Here is a 15,570-nt window from a genome sequence, read left to right on the forward strand (position 1 = left end):
GCAAAGAATTTATATATATATATATATTGGTATTAACAGTGTTGCAAATGACTTTGAGCAACACCATATTAAGATCCTGCATTTTCCTCAAATGACATCACATAATTTTTCCTATATGCAGATATTCTTTTAAAATACAATGCACTGTTAATCCTATCTCCTAGACTAACTCACAAACTACCTGGAATCAATCCATAGCTAACAACATGCCAACAGCTGCATGCACTTCATCTTCGCTGACAATAATGCCTCAGTTTAAACATGTCTCCCACACTACGGCACTCACATCTTTATGAACAAAATTAGTATAACACTCATTTAATTCTTTAATCTACTGTGCTACAATTTTGTAGGGCAAAGCAAATTCCCTGCATGCCTCACAAAGACTTGGATAATATTGCCAGATTGTTGAGAAAGACGTGCATTAAATCTTTATTTAGTTGTATGGTTATAGCTACACACAAACTTCGAGCTGACACAAGACAAATACTTTCCGCATGGTGCAAATGCACACCAATAGAAGAAAGAGTACCTTTACTGTGGGGTAGATTAGGATTTTGAAATAATGTGTTAATGAAAAGTACTGGTCATTGCATGGCATACACAGAATGCTGGCATTATTAAACTTTCAAACTATGTATCAATTAAATGTATATTCAAAGAAAAACACAATATTTTTCCTAGGAAATTTCAAAAATAAATATTAAACTAAAATGATATATTATAGCTTAATATTCAGAATGAATGCAATAATTTATTTGTTAACCTAATTAAATTGAAAAGGGATAAAAACACTACATTTGTTGTTATTCTTTGAATGCAAATAAGATGTCATTTTTAGCTTTTTAAGTAAATACATTAAAAAGCTGAAAGATGAAACATTTGCTCAAAAGTTTAGGTCAAACAAAGTATAGTTTGACTGTCACAAATGCAACCTTGGTTGGCATTCTGCCAAAACACTTACAATTGTCTAGAAGTGCTAATTATGCGCTGCAGGGGAGGGATCACATGAGGGTCCTCTCTTTGCTGGAATAAAGAAATTTACTGCAAAAGAAGTGAAATTCCCCATGCTATGGTCCATCCTGTTATCACATTTTTTGCACCTTTGGTTTATATGAGCAGAAATTAAGATTCATATTGACTTGAAACCTGAAAACCAAGCACGCTGAAATTTTTTGTTTCATAATTTATGAATTTTACATGAACAGTCCATATTCGATCACTTACTTTGAAAAATATGGTTACTAAAAATCATAGAACTTTAATTTTTAGAAGTATGCTTTTTGCATTACACAATAAAAAAATGGTAAAAAAGATTTCAAATTATTAAAGCAGGGTATATCCAAGTAGCTGATTTAATGCAACATTTACTAGAATTGTAATCCTAACAATTTACCAGTATGGTAATGTGACATTTGTCAGTATTACAAGAATATTTTTCTTCCCCCCCCTTCAATAAAATAAAATTTGTGTTGTTCCCTCTAGCCAATATGAATAATTATACATATATATTTTAGCACAAAAATCAGAAAGAAATGTAATGATTATTTATTATAGTATAATTACTATACCTAATTATTAACCCTCTCATACTGCTCGATTTTGATACATTCTGGTCCTGAAATATGAGGCGTTTTTTTTTTTTTCCTCTATCTTCATATATTACTATTCACACCTTTATGAACAAAATTAGTATAATGAATGAAGTTTAAAAGTTTTTTAATTTTTAAAAAACATACAAAAAGGCTCACATGATTTTAGCGTGCATGGAATAAAAATATAAAAATACACAAAAACCTTTTTATTTTTATAAATATACATTCTAACTAATTTGTACAGCTAACAATATTACTTATTATTATACAAAAAATTTTTTGGTGTGGTAAACTTTAAAATATGGCTCTAAACATGATTCAACTTTACATTCTTCACACTAAATGCAAGTCTCTTTATGCATTTTTTCCCATTGTTGTCTTTTTCGGAGCAATACATAGCACACTGCCTTCTAGGTTCCTTTTTTTATAGAATTTGCTGGTATGTGGCTTGCAAAATGTCTCCCTACATTCATACTATCCTCACTAGATGCACCTCAAGATACTTATGGGATGTTAACTGGGCAGTAAACATTTTCTAAGTACCTTTATTAAGCCTTGCTGCTCCTTAAATATATCTGCTTATCTTATCATATAAAATAACATTTGTAATTATTCAGATATTTACATATGCAATATTTGATTTTTTCACACAAGGCATATACTTACATGACAAGTAAACTGTAAATCTCCATACTGTCTATATTGTGATCGCCTTTCCTTTAGTTCAGATATAAGGTTGGTGTTGTTAACGAAAAGGTTTTCAATGCATCCAGTAAAATTTTCTGTAACTACAATGCCATTCTGATTAAAATTGGGAACTCCTCCAACATAAATCTAAAAAAATAATATTAATAACATTTTACACATTGTTTATTATAAAACATGCAAACAATCAACAAAACAACCATTTTAAAACTTAAAATGCATATAAAATTTTACATTTTCTTTGTTAACATTATTTTTAAAAGTTGTTCCCCATTCAGTAAAAAAGCAAAAGATTCTCTAACGATGCATTAGAATATTTACAATTCACTTACTATTATAAGAAACTTGTTTATATTAACAGTCCTAATGAGAGAAATTTTTGAGAGAGAGCATATTCATTAGAGATATATTCCTCATTCAATTAATTCAATTCTCACTTCGCAGCAAGACAAAAATACATAAAAACTCAAGACATCTTCATTAAAAATTGAAAAATATAGAAAAACATAAAACATCAAATACAATTAAAACAATCAAAAAAAAATTTTTTTACGATTAAAATTAAAAGTTCCTGTGCAAAAACAAGCAATTCAGCCAGCAGTCAAGTAGGTAGATTTTTTCGTGCACAAAAGTGAAAGTTTATTTTTGGTCCCACTCGGCCACTGAAGACACTGAAGGTGCAGAAACTGAGTTAACTATTCTGCTAAGTTTCAAATGTAAACAAATATGGCTGCTCTATTAGGTTTAATCACACCTAAGCAACTTTTAAATTGTTACTAATTCTACAACTATTGCATACAGATTAAGTAAAGGCATGAAAACCTTAAGCAAAACATAACAACAACATAATTCAATCACTTTAAATAAGCAAAAAAATGCACAATTTACCAACATATAAGAATAAAAAACTTGAGCTCGCCGAGCTGAATAACAGAGTGGGAATACATATATATACATATGTATACTTTTGGAGTGGCCAATATGAACCAAAAAGGGAGGTGCACAACTACATGTTATAGCAGTCCTATATACAAAATTTTAACTTTCTGAGGTTACTTGTTTTTGAGTTATGCGAGATGCATTTGATAGCAGTCAAATGGATATTTTCATTAAAATATGATACCCAAAATTTTTCGTGATTACAATACTTCCTTTACTCTGTAAAAGGAAGTTAAAAAAAAAAAAAAAAAACTACTGCATAATCTTTTACTTAAAAGTATTTTAATCATAGTCTATAAAAACATGCATAATTGAAACCTAATGTGGTCTCTGTATTAAAATTATGATTAAGGGAGGGATATGCAAAATAACAACTTATGTGATAAATATAACACTTCAAATTATACAGATATGGAGTTATTAAAAAGTGTGACAATTAAATAAAAGCATACTTCCAGTTACACAGCGAAATTGTGTTTAGCAAAAATATTAGTAATTCATTCTGTTTAAACTATATTTATATATTTAGTAGAGGAAAAGGGAGAAATATGAATAGCTCTTATCAATACTATTATAAAAACTTATTTTTGATTAAATCATCAATTATCAAATTTTGCACCAAGTCGTATAATTAGCATATGGCAGTAATGAAATATTTTGAGTTATTCAGATACAAAATGACAAATATTACATATAATTATAATATTCAGATACAAAATTAGAAAAAAATGGATTCAAATACAAAATAATTCAACAATTTTATACTAAGCTGATGAAAAATAAATCAAATACCATTTAGTTTTATAAGATAAACATTGCACATTAAATTAATATTATCTTTTATTAAAAAATTATTTTTCTTTAAAGAGAATTAATTATGTGTCATGTCGCATGTTATTAATAGCAGAATAATTTCTTTCCAAGTTCTTCCTTATGTTATTTTAATTTTATAAAAATTATTTTCTACCAACTTAAGATAGCTTTTATTTTACTGAAAAGACTGATTTGTGAGGAGAGCGATTAATTTATTATTCTAACAAAATCTTCAATTTCAATAACTACTTCATACCCAATTACAAACTGATTATAAAAAATAAACAGTACACTATTTAAGCACAAAAACAGCAACAGAAATTTCAGGAGAATCACTCACTTCTCGTTTTAGATTCAATTTTGTAAAGTCTCCTCTTATTTTAGCAGGAACCACTACTCTATCAACTGAAAATGTAATATCTCTTCTGCGACGTGATATAAGCACATCATGCCACATATTGTCATCTAAAAGACTGCCAACTGAAATACTTGTCAAAATTCCTTCACCACCTAAAACAAGAAATTTTGTAATAGCAGTATTTTAAATTTGTGTGATTTGCATATGTAATAAAAAAGTAACTTTAAAATGAACAAGCTTTTTGATACAAAAAATTCACATATATTTTACATGAAATTGTACTACACAAACAAGAAAATAAAATCCAGACACCTAAAATAACATTTGGAAAAAGTAATGTTTCACTTCAAGGAAAAAAAAAAATAAATTGATATGCAGCTAATTTAACTTTATTAGATGTGACAGTTAGCCCTTTTGTTTTGTACCTTTTGAGACTGTGGCATCTGCATCTGATTATCTATATGAGGAGACATAATACCAGCACATCAGATACATGCTTACAATATCTGCACCTGCGCCAAGAGTTGTGCTTACTGACCATGACCAGATACAAATTTACGGGAAACTTATTTAGCGACAGTACAAAGAAATCATGTTTCAAGATTCCACTAAAACAAAGTGACTGTGTGTTTCAAGATTCCACTAATGCTTCTGAGATACTTCTAGCACTTTCTGCTCCTTAAAATTACTGGAAGGCAATATAGGCAATATTAGGGTCGAATTACAGTTACCGCTAATACAAAGATCAATTACATTCATTCAATTACTTACTAAATAATATTGATTAATTCATTATATTATCTCCTAAGTTTAATTAAAGTAGAATTATCTTAAAAGAGTGAATCCATACTAGTAAGTTATATTTTGAAAGATGTTTTGAAGTAACTTGAAATTAAAATGTGAATTAAATCATCATGAAGAACGAAATTTCAATTGTAAAAGGAGAAATTAAATTAAATGCATGTAATCATTGTCATTGACCGGAAATTAGTTGACTTTTCAAGGGGAACAAACCAACTCCCGTTCAATGAACAATAATTAATAAATAAGTACGAAGGTGTTTCATCTTTACTTGAGCATTAAGGCTAAGCCAAACCGGCAATTCAAGTCAGGCCAAATATTTCCGTGAATAGAAGGGATTATGAACCAATGCTGATATTCAAAGAACTTATTCCCATGAAGCATTATAGCCAATTCAATTTTGAGTGAAAAGCAATTTCTGCAGTGAATTTCGAAAAAACTCGAGTAACTGTCCCCCGACACCCTCGTGTTTATGCATTTGAGTTCAATATTATTTGTAAAAAGTAAACATTGGAAACTGTCATTATGAAATAGAATTCAAAGTATAAAGTTGAAATAAACATTAGAAGATTATAAAATATAAGATAAATAATGTAAACTTTGTAAAAACAAATCAAAAATAACATAAAAATAAAAAATATAATTAGAAAAGTGAATGTACATGAAGATATAAAGGCCAGAAAAAGTATTAATTAACTTACGTTCTTTCTAGTGGGGAGTCGTCAAAGTGTTCTCTTCAAAGTGTTTGGCTTAGCCTTAATGCTAGAGTAAAGATGAAACACCTTCGTATTTATTTATTAATTATTGTTCATTGAACGGTAATTGGTTTGTTCCCCTTGAAAAGTCTACTAATTTTCGATCAATGACAGTGATTACATGCATTTAATTTAATTCTTGCCTTTAATTTATTCCTTTTACAATTGAAATTTTGTTCTTCATGATGATTAAATTCCAGTCCCCATTAAAACATTATTCACATTTTACTTTCAATTTACTTCAAAACATCTTTCAAAATATAACTTACTAGTATGGATTCACTCTTTTAAGATTATTCTACTTTAATTAAACTTAGGAGATAATATAATCAATTAATCAATATTATTTAGTAAATAAATTATTATTAACTTACTTTGCAGCAATTGCGCAAGTAGTAGTAACTTGTTTTCGCACTAAATGAATTCAAGATCATACAACATATTGTATATATATATATATGTTATATTATTTTTATGTTATTTATGAAGTGTCCTCTCTAATGTATTTATAACATATGCTTTATTATAAATGTAATTATCAGCAATCTATGTTATATTTTATGCTATATATGAAGTAATCATTTTCTTTTTTACTTCCTTGTACAAAGTAAAAAGGAAGTATTGTAATCGCGAAAAGTTTCAGGCAGCATATTTCAACGAAAATATCCATTTTGACCGCTATCGAATGCAATTTAACGATGTTTTTGTGTGATATCTGTACGTAAGGAGAGAATAAAATACTCTTTTCCTTCAAAAGAATTATAAAACTGCTTTAAAATGAATTCTGAAGAGAATTTTTCATGGCGTCTGTACGAACATATGTACGTGCGTACGCACGTATCTCGCATAACTCAAAAACGAGTAGCCTCAGAACGTTGAAATTTTGTATATGGGACTGCTATAACATGTAGATGTGCACCTCGTATTTTGGTTGCAATCGGCCGCACCAAACATATATAAATATATTTATATATATATCCACTCTATTACCCGGCTCAGTGATCTCAGTTTCTTTACTCTTATATGTTTGTAAATTGTACACTTTTTTGCTTTAAAAATGATTGAATTATGTTGTTTTTATCTTCCGGTTAAGGATTTTATGCCTTTAGTAAATCTGTGTGCAATATTTTTAAAATTATCAGCAATTTTAAAGTTGTTTAATTGCCGCTAAGCCTTTTTTTAATGGCGGCCATTGATGTTTACATTTGAAATAGAAGACTAGTCGATTTGTTGTCAATCTAGAGAAACTTAGCTTCGCAACAACAAAGATAACGCATTCATTTATTATTGCCAATTAAATCATGCTTAAGTCTTTCTGGAATTTTTTTGAGGAAATAAGTGTTTGAGATTTACTTCGTAATTTTTAATATAGATATTTTGAGTTTTTATGTATTTTTGCCTTCTCGCGAAGTGAGAACTGAATTAATTAAATGAGAAATACTCAATCATCTGCGAAAAACTGTTTCTTTTTTGTTTTGTTTGCTTAATTTCTTTTATACATCATTCTAGCTTTATTTTAGTATTTGAATAGAACATGTGGCAACGATTAGATAATTCTATTCTTTAAACGATACAAATTTTGTGCATTATGAGTTATAATATGAACGAAATATATAAGTTAACTGTTATAAAATTATTGGATTATATAACAGTTAACTTAGTTTCCGTTATATAATTAATATATAAGTTTATTGTTATGTAATTATTAATACTGTTAAGTGAATCTAGCGCCAGAGTGTCGCTATGGTAAACAAATACTAGAGTGAATTTTAAAGAATGCATTTATTCTATTGTGGTTTATGCACTGTCGGCGAAGTAGATTTAATTCAATCCAATAAGTTTAAATGGAATGCAAGAAAAAATGCATATAACTTAATATTCCAACACAAGGAAGTCATGTGGTATACACATCAGATTTTTTATATATATAATCAAATGATAATGCTTTCCTGATTCATTAATTTTATTTATTTTCTTTTAATTTACAAATTCTAATTATTTTTCATATTTTTCATTTTTACTGCCATTTTTAATCACTGTTACTTTTTTTGCCAGCTATTAAGCATCTGTTTATTATTATTATGCAGTTATTTTTTAAATTAAACTAAATAATAAAAATAAAGGTATTGAAAACTTTGCAAATTATTATGTTTGAAACTGATGGAGGTTTTCCTATTGAATACAAATCACATACATCATGTGCTTTGACTGCAAAAATTATTAGGCTTAGCGGTACTTAAACAATTTTTCAATTGTTGATAATTCTAAAAAGATTGCATAAAGGCATAAAAACCTTAACCGGAAGATAGGAACAGCATAATTCAATCATTTTTAAAGCAAAAAATGCACAATTTACAAACATATAAGAATAAAGAAACTGAGATCACCGAGCCGAGTAACAGAGTGAATATATACATATATTTATAAACTTTTGGTGCAACCGATTGCAACCAAAATACGAGACGCACATCTACATGCTATAGCAATCTTATATACAAAATTTCAACGTTTTGAGGCTACTCGTTTTTGAATTATGTGAGACATGTATGCACAGACGCCACGGAAAATTCTCTTCACAATTCATTTTAAATTAGTTTTACAATTTTTTGGGGGGGAAAAGAGTCCTTTATTCTGTCCTTATGAAGAGATGTCAAGCAAAAACATCATTAAATTGCATTCGATAGCAGTGAAAATGGATATTTGCATTGAAATATGATGTCTGAAAGTTTTCGTGCTTACAATACTTCCTTTTTACTTCGTACAAAGAAGTAAAAAGGAAAGAAAGAAAGAAATAATAAAAAGAATAAAGTTATAAAAAGTTATAACAGAATGTATGCAAAGTATAGCAGAAAAAATTACCTAAATCAATGTATGTAAAGAACAGTAAAAATAATTACCTAAATCAATATTAAGTAGAAGCTTGTTGTGCATTAATTGAAGAGCAAAAAAATCACCTTGGCTACCTCTACTGTACATAATGATTCCATCAGCATTGTTCGTTCGAAATCTGAACCTAATCATTTCAGAGTCACTAGCAATTGCATAGCGCAAATCTTTGGTAAAATAACTCTTCCCATCAAAATGCACAGATTCACTAACTGAAAAATAAGAAGATCTAATTATGAAATAGGAAATAATAATAATAATAATGTCCAATTAAAAGCAATGGTTTATAATATTTAATTATGGCTTATATCTGTAACTATGCAATGTAATTTGCATGTATCATACATCATATGTAATAATTTTATACTCACCATAATCACAACCATACAGTTCTACCCTCATTGATATTCTGTCTCTCCATCGAGTAGGATTTATCCTAATCCACTGGGCAATAATTGGCGTTTCAAATTTATTGAACTTAATGGTGTCTCCATCAACATTGCCTCTAAACAGCTATAAGAACATAATATGTGTTAAAAACAAAAACACAACACTATCAATATAATCTTCATCCAACACATAGGTCTCCATAACTATAAAAAAAAACAGTACAATATAATTAAGAATTACAAAACAGAAGGAAAAAATTACCATTTTCCATATTATTTATTACCATTTTTCTATTGGAACATTTTATGTTGCTTTATTTCTTTTAGAACAATCAACTGCACTTATTCCTTCTTAAATTATTTCACATTATTTATTACCTCTTGCCAATCCATGTACCAAAAGTGGCCATAATGTGGCTCGCAAGCCATATGTGGCTCTCAGATGTGATCCTATTGCATTTCTTGTGAAAAAAATGGAATATGGTAAACTCTAATATAAAATAACTAATTTATTTCATTTCTTTTTAAAAGTTATTAGTAATCTAAACAGTTTTCATTTCTTATTAGTTATGAAACTTAAAACAGAGGCTTTTCGCACATTTTTTAGAATTTGATTTGCTGTTTAAAAAAAAAAATCTGTTTGGAATTTTCTTTAACTGCCACTATATTTTTGAAAGTATAAATTATTATCTGCTACATGCTTTCTTGCAAAATATCTCTTTTATAAAGAAGCAATGGCTGGAAGGCTGTGTTCTTTCAAAGAAATTCAAAATCTAGTTGTGAAAACCATGTTTTTTTTATATCTAAAGCTACAAATGGTAATGTTGTCAAAAGAAAAAAATCTCAAAATTTATCTTTATGTGGAAAAATTGTTCCAAATATGTATCCAAGGGGAAAAAATGAAATGTCTTGAATGTTGCAAAAGTATGCAAAAGTTGCAAAAGTATGCAAATGTTGCAAATACGAAATACCTTCTCTTTAATGTTAAAAGACAATTCACCAACTAAAAAAAAAAAAAAAAAAAAAAAAAAAAAAACAGTTGCAAAATCACTAATATGTTCAGTGTCAACTGTAAACAAAGTGATTCATGCTGATTTGAATCTTAAAAAGGCAAAAAAAACATAATGAGCATAATCTTTCTCCGTGACATATCGCCAAAGCAGAGCGTGGTGCAGAAATTTTATAAGAAACATTTATCCAGACAAAAATCCAAAATGCTGTCACAACACATGAATCTTTGGTATACTTAAATGACTGCAATAAAAAGTCATGTATTATCATCAAAGAGGGGAAACAAAATCTTAAAACATGGTTCAAGGAATTTAACCCTCTGAGCATTATGGCCGGCTTTATCCAGTCATGAGATTTTTTGTCATTCGTTATATATTAACCTATAATTTATGATATTTTGCTTTCTTACTTTCTTTAATAATATAAATATCATCTTAATAAATGTAAGTTTATGAAAATAGAGCCTAAAGTAAGTAAATATACAAATTTAGCTAATAGTGTCTTTGAATACAGGTCTTCATAACAGATCCAAAAATCGTGCCGCTCAGAGGGTTACAGAAAGTTTTTCTATGGGTTTACGACTGTTGCTGGTTTTTCACATAACAAGTTAAAAATAAACAGAATCGCAGGTCTTCATAACAGATCCAAAAATCGTGCCGCTCAGAGGGTTACAGAAAGTTTTTCTATGGGTTTACGACTGTTGCTGGTTTTTCACATAACAAGTTAAAAATAAACAGAATCGAGACAAATGTTAAGATCAACTCCACATATTATCAGAAACATGTTTTATACCCAATTTTCAAATATGAAATACCATCTCTTTATACATGGTATGATCAATCAGTAGAACTGCATTTAGACAAAGCAAGCAGTGACAGGTCAAAATCTACAATTAACTTCCTGGAAAAAATAAAACAAGAAATGGTGGGAAGGTCTGTAGGTGGAACAAAAATGCATCCAATGCATCGGAAACATTTAATATCATACAAAATTTGATACAAATTAAAAATACTTTTTTTTGATACAAGTTTAAAATAATTTGGAAGTTAATTTGATGTTCGAATTGATAAGAAACTAATGGAATTGGAAGCCTTGGGAATTTCTAATAAATCCGCTGATCGTCACAGCTTAGAAGATATTGCCTTGAGAAAATTTTAAGTCTGTAAAACTTGGAGACATACAATTTGGTTATTATGGAATGAGCATGTAGGGTACATGATCAACCAGAAGCTGATAGTTTACTTAAAAGTTCGTAGTTATTCTGCCAATTCCATGTCTTAACATGAAACTGGCAGGAGATCATGTGCTGGCTACAAAAGATTTTTTTATTATAAATGTGAATTACCAAGAGCTACAGAGTGCAGAACACTAAATAATAGTAAACTAAGAATAAATATGTCTTAAATAATCATTTTTACTTTTCACAAGAGAAGTGGAAGAGATCATGGAAATTTTTTACTGTAGGTCTGCTGTTTTTAGAGAATTTAAAATTTACCATTTCAGTAAAATTGCTTTAACATTCTTATATGTTATACAACATTTCTGAATTAAGTTTTTTTATGATACTATGTTTCAGTCTATGGCTCTCTTCCGTGAATTTATGAGCTTTCCTTAAAATTTCCGAGAGAAAATAAAAAATTCTAAAACATAGCTTAATGGTTTCTCTCTTCCCATCATTTTTTAAATGCAATTCCTTCAAAAACACTTTTTTCCCATTTATTACATGATGAGATGCATAAATTAATGAGACTAGAAATCTTTTAAAATGACTTAATTTACTGCCTTTTTAACATGAATGTCAGTGATACTACAATTGTGGCAAAACACAAGAGACATTTTATGAATTGAAACAAACATGTCTAATATTATGCTGATATGTAATCCTAACAATTTTGGATATGACAATTATTACTAAATACATTTTTAAAAACAAATTAGATAATTAAGATTTTTAAATTAGAAAGGGAAATTTTAAGAAATAACGGGGGGAAAAATGCACTAAAAACAAGAAAAGGCATTTTATAATGCAGCAGATGCATTAAGCCCAAATGGAATGAACTTTATCCACACAATTATATATTGGAAATTTCAAATATTACTTAAAATAATAGGAGCAAGATCATAAGTACAAAACTTTAAATACACTAAAAGCAGAACCATTAAAAACAATTATGGGACGATTATAATGAAGGCTTCAGAAGCAAATTAAGTTTAAATTTAAATTATTATTACTAATGTTCTCTTAAAAATATGCCTTGACATTTTTGAGTATAATCAATGTACAAAAGAAAAGATAACTACTATTTCATGAAAAGTTTAAAAAAAAAAAAAAAAAGATTTCTATAAAATGTAAAGCAAAAAATAAAAGCAAAACTGAATAATCATGTACATAACTGAACAATATGTAACAATATACTATAGATAATTAGCAATTTATAAATCATTTAGCAATATGCAATAAATATTTAAAATTAGGCAAAAAGGCAATCTTAGACTGGTATAGCTTCTGTATAAAAAATAACAACAATCTATGCCAAACTAAGATTGCTTTTTTGCCTAATTTTAAATTTAATATTGCTGCATTCCTATACCAATGTGATGCAATATATAATTGAACTATATTAAGAAATTAAAAATTTTAACCCAAACTAATGAAACTTTATTTTATATATAAACCAAATAGCAAAATGCTGACAGTAAAATCAAAATACATGATTTTAAGTATAATAATAATAATTTAAAAAATTCAAAAATAATAATTTAAAAATGCATGCAGATCATTAAATTTTACACATTAAATTTTAATTTGGTTATCATAATACAATGTGCATGCATTATACCTACATATATTTAGTTCAAATCAAACTGGAACTTTATCTTACAATTTTAAATACTACATGAAAATAATATGTATGCACTTACAAGCATATACCATGCGGTAACAGTATGCAAATTATTTTTGTAGGTATGGCGAACAGTAGCAGAAATCCTACTGCTATTGTTAGTTATATTTACACACACACAACAACAACAAAATGCATATTATACTAATGCTGCAAGATAATACAATTCACACGTTAAGCAAGATGAAGTCCAGACCTGTCAACAGGACCTGATCATGGTAAACTGATCAAGAAAGAAAAATAAAAGAATGCTTAGCCTAATGTCAAGTATGGGACATTAAGCTAAGCATTCTTTTCAAAAGCACCAATGCCAATTTTCCTTGCTTCTATGACAGAAAAATGGGATTATGAGAAGTTATAAAACAATATGAGGGTCATCTAAAAGCTGAGATTCTAGGTCTGTAGCTAGATGGTAATCGGACTTCGCTTGTTGATACCCTGCATACCCTTGCATGCTGTGATGAAATTTCTTGTGAACACAGGTTGAGTGAAATTAACAGAAAATTTCAAGCACAGTATGATAAGGAAATTTTCAGCTGCAGTCAAATATCTGAACGCTACAAATTGTTAAACCCTTTCCAGCACGCTATCTTTTTAAGTTGGAGTTTTGAATTTAAAAAAAAAAAAAATTTTAAAAAGTAGGCAGTCTAATTAAGCCTAGAGGAGTACACAAGTAAAATTTTGTGAAGATAGCACTTATCCTTTAATTCTGTGGGTGTGCCCAAAGCGGGCACACTTGAATAGAGCTTCGAAAAGAGTGCTGAAACGAGCATTGTTGTCAATGAACTGACCAATGAGATGCGGAGAAACAAAGAATAAAGATTCTCAGTTGCCCTAGATTATCGGTCAGCCCAGTCTGGGCACACCTAGGGTTCGCCGTTTGATTTTAGGCAAGATTTCAAGGTAAAAATTTAAAACTAATATAGAATACGAAGATTAGCATACAGCCAAAAAATAAAATAGAAATTTCTTTTCAAACAATTCCTTTTATACCCTAAAAATCTGGAAGATTTCTTTGAAAAATGAGGGTCTTAAAAAACTAAACATGGCTAAAAAATATATGGACTGGTTTGCGTTGAGCTGTCATCTACTATAAATAAAGTTCAGAGTAACCTATAAATTCTTTTTAATTCAATTTTTTCATGCGTACAGAAGGCAATTTTTAGGTGTGTTCAGACCGGTCACACTGTGCCGCAAAGGTTTAAAAAGACGCACATATCAGTACAAAATGATTCAACTTAAGGCAGCTAATAGCCCACTGCAGTCATTCCCAATATCAACATTCAAAGTTATTACTACAGTCGAGAAAAAGGCTGAAATTTAAGCAACTAATATAAGACACAAATAATTTTTTGAGTCCATGAAATAATTCTATAGTACTAATATCTAAGCACTGACAATATAGTAGGATAATAAAATTTCAGAACTAGAAATTGCTCACATGCTACCCCTGATAACTCAAATGAGCCATTTTGACCTGAACTATGTTATATCAGCAGTGAAATCTTCCTAAGACAGCTCCTCATTGTTACAAATAATGTTTATCCTTGGTGGAGGTAGTCGTCTTAAACAACATAACTATCAGAATGTATACTATTTCAAGCATAGCATAATATGCACTAAATAACAACATAACATGTACTGAAAAAATATATTTAAAAGGGTATCCAACAAAGTATGCATGACAAAGTAAAAAAAGAAAATAAGCTACAGCAGCAACAAACAAATACAAAGGATTTCATGCAACAGAAAGTTAAGCATCAGGAAACAATGTGAACATGAATACAGAAAGCAATCGAACCTGTGTAGAACCGTCAGAAGAAACATAAGTTCTCCAAGTATCACCATCATTACTAAATTGAATACAGTACTCAGATACAAATTGATCTGTGTTCGAACGACCTTGAGTAGCAATAATATGAATAATTTTTCTACGGCGTAAATTAACAGTTAAATATTGAAAATAATCATTATAACCTGCAGTCCATGAGTACAGACCTAGGAAGAACAAATTTAAACATATTCATAATAGTTCAAAACATCTAAATTGAAATACTATTATCATTAAACTCAAAATTAACTTATCTCTAAATTTTTACATTTGTCAAAGTCAGTAAAATTAGAAAAATGGATGCAATTTTTATTAGTGTTAAACATATGATATTTAATTTTTTCTTAAAGAATGATTTTTGTTCAATTTTTCGACATTGTGTCACACATGTTGAGAAATTAAATAATTATTTGACACAATGTGATAAATATATAGCATTTAAATTCTAGTGACAAATCAAATTTATGATAGAAAGATATATGAAAAAAAATCTAACATCACTTAACATGCAACAAAGAAAAAATCATTAACTATAACAGACTCATACATCCTTTTAGAAAACTCTTAATTATGAAGAGAAGAAA

General features: G+C 28.7%; 1 protein-coding gene across 3 annotated transcripts in view; it reads right to left on the reverse strand.

Moving 5' to 3' along the window:
- Positions 1-15,570, reverse strand: part of Nrx-IV (neurexin-4) — a 76,757-nt gene that overhangs the window by 54,475 nt on the left and 6,712 nt on the right. For 2 of the 3 annotated variants that reach the window (XM_035365426.2, XM_085807874.1), the window contains 4 exons: positions 9,224-9,365; positions 8,864-9,064; positions 4,393-4,562; positions 2,262-2,429 (listed from right to left, as the gene is read on the reverse strand). In XM_035365426.2, the coding sequence (XP_035221317.1) occupies positions 2,262-2,429; positions 4,393-4,562; positions 8,864-9,064; positions 9,224-9,365 (681 nt within the window). Of the gene's footprint in view, positions 1-2,261; positions 2,430-4,392; positions 4,563-8,863; positions 9,065-9,223; positions 9,366-14,956; positions 15,154-15,570 lie in introns of all 3 variants that reach the window. The other variant, XM_035365428.2, reaches the window with a different exon arrangement.

This window comes from Stegodyphus dumicola, chromosome 1 (genome assembly GCF_044657685.1).
Source record: "Stegodyphus dumicola isolate Sdum_Otavi_A_Nest chromosome 1, ASM4465768v1".
In the NCBI taxonomy this organism is placed as follows: Eukaryota; Metazoa; Arthropoda; class Arachnida; order Araneae; family Eresidae; genus Stegodyphus; species Stegodyphus dumicola.